General features: G+C 36.5%; 1 protein-coding gene across 1 annotated transcript; it reads right to left on the reverse strand.

Annotated features, from left to right (window-relative positions):
* Positions 1–876: 876 nt before the first annotated feature.
* Positions 877–4,676, reverse strand: LOC104071272 (heat shock factor protein 2-like; the record flags this gene model as incomplete). Its single annotated transcript, XM_009578544.1, has 4 exons — positions 877–952; positions 3,291–3,415; positions 4,225–4,352; positions 4,568–4,676. Coding segments are annotated over 4 exons (438 nt in total), but the record flags the coding sequence as incomplete, so codon positions are not given.
* Positions 4,677–4,944: the final 268 nt, after the last annotated feature.

A 4,944-nucleotide genomic window follows, 5' to 3' on the forward strand; every position in this document is an offset into this window, starting at 1 on the left:
AACCTTAATGATTCTATGATTCTAAGCAATGACAGAAGGCACATAGGGATGTTGACTGCATATATAACCTGTATCTGTAAATACTGGTTCTGGTGAAAGGCATTTTTGACAAATTCAGAAAAATAAACTTAACAGTATTCATCAGCTGCCTTTTCTTTTGAAATGTTAAGACTTTCTTCCCTTATGTTTTAAATTTAAGGATTAAATGTATGTATCTGGCTTGAACAAACTGGAAAAAAAAAAAAATCAGTAACAGTCTCCGCTTTCTGTGCTGCTATTTCTGATATGTGGGGAAAAAAAAAAAAAAAAAAAAAAAGAGAGATGTAAACCTTGCATTTGCATCAGTTTGGGTAGATCATAAATCTAACTGTTAAACTAAGCTAAGCTAACATATTATCAGTGGGTTCCACTCAATAATCTATTCTTCTGATAACTTCAGAAATATACAGTCAGTGGGTCAGTTAAGTGGGACAGTAGTGAATTTTCAATACAGAACTTTGTAATTCTTGCAGTGAGAAAGAGTTTTGCCTGAGATCATCCAACACAGAATATTAGTCATCCAATTCCTGAAGTAATAAAAAAATGGATGGACCATTTTAAGGGTACTTTAATGAATGATGTTATGATGTTCTGGAACCTTTTTCTTTGAAAATGTTTACAAGAGTTTGGCCTTATCTGCTTATGCGGAGAAATACACTGAATGTTTGTTTCACAAAGATTTGTTCACCATACACCACCCTGTTGTTTTGTCTATTAAAAAGGCATTTCACACATTACAAAAAAAAGAGTGAGGGCAAAGTAAGGTAACATGTGGCACAGTATTCCTAGTTCAGAAGCACTCACTCATTCACATACGACACTTGAATGAAGCCTTACCTTCCGAATAACTTGCTGTTGTTGCAAATGTTTTGCTCTCAGTTCTGCCACTTCCCTCCAAAGGGATTCATTCTCCCTGTTTGAAAAGGATGATTTAAAACTCAAACTAAAACTAAATTTTAAAATATTTACATTAATCATTTTTGTTAAAGATTAGTTGGTTTCATTAAAGCTCTTTGAAATGTGTTTTTAGACTGGGGGGGAGTCACACAGTCAGCAGCCTTGGCAAATAATTACAAAATGGAGACCTAAACACAACAAATAGCCTGCAGAGAATTTCCAGCCCCCTTAAAAAAAAAAAAAAAAAATCCCAAATTTGGCAATACTTATTACACATACATTCAGCGTTTAAAAATTAACTATTTTGTTTCCTTTCCTGTAACAAAGTTACCTTCTCCTCTTCCTTCTAGTAATTAAATCCTAAGAAATTAAACAAAAAAAAAAATCCAAGCATACAGCTGGTCTCTGGCAGCAGCAAAGGACCAAACAGCATAAGAATGCAGTTTCCTCTCACCACTAAAAAACAGAGCTCTTCATTTATGTCAAGCCTATTTGTCCTCCCTCACACACTTCTTGCTAGATGCAAGCTACCTGTCGGCAACAGTACATCCACCTTGAAAGCACCTTTACAGAACAAGCTCTCAAGTCACACATGCGGCTGTAGGTCGTCCTAACAGTTGCCTCTATCAGCTCCAGGAAAGGGGCACGTTAGGTGCTAAAAAGTAACAGGAGCACAGCAAAGATGGCAGTTTTCATGAAACACTGCCATTTTACAAACCTTGGTTGTTCCACTACTCACAGCTGAGTCCAGTTACTGAGACAGTATAAAAACTGCTGTAAAGTGGCCCTTGCTATCGTATCCATGAATCTCGTTGTTTCCAACAGCATAAAGCGTATTAAGAGGTAGATAATGAATACTGAAAGCTTCAATGAATAAGGAAAGACAACATACCACCCTCCTCTCTTTTGCAGTTTAGTTTTCAACACAGATGTATGCCAAAAAAAGGAGGAAAAACTCCTGAAACACTGGTGTTCAGGTTTTTAGGAAACCCTAAGCTAAGTTTTCAAAAACAGCTGTTTATATGCAGTGTGATAAAGCTTATTACTCACTCCTCAAACTGCTCCAATGTCCAACATACAATTTAAGAGTACAGTTCCATCACAAATTTAACAACTGAGATCAGGGATTCTGAACTTTCTCAATTTCTCACCAGCTTTATTAACATGTTTTGTAGGACTAGGTCTTCTGATTCAGCTCCAGTTTCCACCTCAATCATTTTAAACTCATGGGACAACAATATGAATGTCAAAGACCAACCATTCTGTCTTCTCATCTCTACAAACTGTCAGGTCGTTAGCAACTGGATGTCATTCCAGCCAAAGTCAGCCCTGCTCTGGGTAGGGGATTGGACCTGACGGCCTTCTGAAGTTCCTTCCAACCCAAATTCGTCTGTGATTTGAAAAGGGTGAATATGAACATTTTTACTCTAGACTGGCCAGATTCTAATAAAGCCCCTTTCTAGACGAAGTAAATTTGCCGCCGAATATTCTACCACTCAAGTAATTAGAACTAGAAATTAGACTAGAAATGACAGCATTTACTTCTTAAAACTTGAGCTAATCAGTGACCTCTGCCACAGAGGTACACAATCATTATTTTCTCAAGTTAACATAAGTTAAGGAGCCTTGAGACAGACTTACTGTTGAGGTGCTGTGACAGTGCACGAGCTTATGCTCATATATCCCGTCTGTATCTACACACTCTAAAGGATTAAGTAATTTGTGACACATGTCTGTCTCATTGTTGAGTATAAATCATAATTACTAAATAGGCAATAATGCGATTCTAAAAATACTCTATTTCTATTTGGATTTTAGATTCTGTACCTCTGTTGCTGACGTAACTCATGAATTTCCAAATTAGTTTTCTAAATATATTTCCATAGGTATTAACTCTTCTGCAATTTTTAGCAGTGGGGGAATGAAGACAACAACAGGAAAATAAAAAGCAATGAGCAAAGGCATTAATTGTAGTAAGAAAGTATTATAAGCAATTTACACAAACCAAACTCTGCCTCAAACTAAACACAGTAACTACTTCAAGCTTGAAGACATAAACCAGCCTACTTTATGCTAAGAGCCGAGTTGAATATTCAGCCTCAGCAGCGTTATTTGAACTATTATTAAAGGTGTTATTTAATTGCCCACTACTAGACAGTTCTTCAAACACCAACATTGCCTATTACTTTTAACTAAATTTTTAATGCAATTCTTTTATTGAAATTTATTTTCCTAAAGCAATATTTAAAGTTAGGCAATAAGAAATCAAGAGACACCTAAAATTAGGTCTTTGTCCGATATCTATGATCAGAATTACTCAATTTTAGGGATCAGTTGCTGATGGAGCAACTCACCTCTTCAAAGCAGACAATCGAGATTCAATAGTCTCTTGTTTAATTTGCACCTTTTGAGCACTACTTATTATTTTGGAGAGATCTTCTTGACGTATCTTGTTTTCTTCAGGTCTCGAAGAAGAAACCTTTAAAAGATTAGAATCCAGAAACAACACTTTCCTTTACTCATTGTTAACTATTATCTTCTTTTGATGATCAAGTAAATTTTCTTCTAGTGCTGATAAACTACGCATTTAAGTCAATAATAAACCAAGCATCAAATAAAAAATACAGAAACACACAGAAATGCCCTCTTACAGCTGTCACCACATTAGCTTTAGTTGTTACAATCATCTGTGTACATTCAGATTCTTCAGGTATTCTCCTAAGTGCTCTACTTCATCCTAACTGCTTCACAATAACGCAATGCTAGTAAGTACATCCCTCTCCCGACGGTTTAACTTGCCATATTTCTATTTGATACCTACCTTCACCTGACTCACAATAACAGTAGAGCACACTTCAGAATCACATTTAGCAGCACAACAAACATGTTTATAGGTTTGCCCCTTGTTCTCTTTGGTGGAAAATTTAATGCTTGCAGTAGCTTTGTTCTGAAACAAGCTACATAAACAAGCAGATTATTATATTACTGATGGTAAAGTCAAAGCATGCTCTGCACTTCTAATACCCATTTGCAAAATGTCATATTTGCATAACTCACTCATTTTTGCCACCTGTGAAACTTACTATAAGTACAGCAAAGCAGGTTAGATAAAGGACCCTAGTCGAATCCCTCAAAATATCTTTAAACAAGTCAAGATATATACGAGAGCAGCGCAGTTTGCTTCCTCACTTATCTGCACTCACAATCGTGCAATTAAACTTGACATGAACTTTGCTATTCATTCATACTTACTAGTACAGATTTTCCACATACTGAGTTTTCACTAACCTTCCTTTTAATGTGTTCCAACAAGTCCTCCCGACCCTGCTTAAAATACGGGTGCTGAAACTCTACTGGACCATCTCGCTCCAGTTTGACAATCCCAGAATCAACATGGACAACTTTACGGAAGCCATCTTTAAAAAAGGAAAAAGAAAAAAACAAAAACTCTCTCAAAACCCACATTAAGAAATTCGAACTATGCTGTTCCAACTATCCTGGTATCAGTTTTGAGGATAAGACAGTAGCCTAGTTGCAGAGAACACAGGGCCACTGCTCAAAGGAAATTGTCTGTAACTAAACATGTACAGGATCTAGAACTATGCTAGAAAACAAAAACCCAAGAACTTACACATGTTTAACTGCCTGACAAAGCTTGCCATGTTGTTGTGCTTGAAGTACTTGGGAAGAATCTCTTTTGCGAATCTCTGTTCATCCAACACCAAGAAACTCTGGCCATTCTAAAACAAGAGAGACACATTAAGCTACTTAAAGACCATTGTAGAAAACCCGCTGGGCTTTTAGAATTAATCACCAGATAGGAATGTTTCCTTTGTGCATGCAGTACCGTAACTGATCTGCTTGCCTACAATTTTCCACAACAAGAAGTGTACAAACCCTGCAGTTGCAAAGCAACAGAGTATTATCAATTTACATTGCTATCCATATCTGAAGGGGAACATATCTATTGTTACTCACTGCTTCCTCAAGAAATTAATTGTTTACCAA

Source organism: Fulmarus glacialis, unplaced genomic scaffold, assembly GCF_000690835.1.
Source record: "Fulmarus glacialis isolate BGI_N327 unplaced genomic scaffold, ASM69083v1 scaffold41695, whole genome shotgun sequence".
NCBI classification, from domain to species: domain Eukaryota; kingdom Metazoa; phylum Chordata; class Aves; order Procellariiformes; family Procellariidae; genus Fulmarus; species Fulmarus glacialis.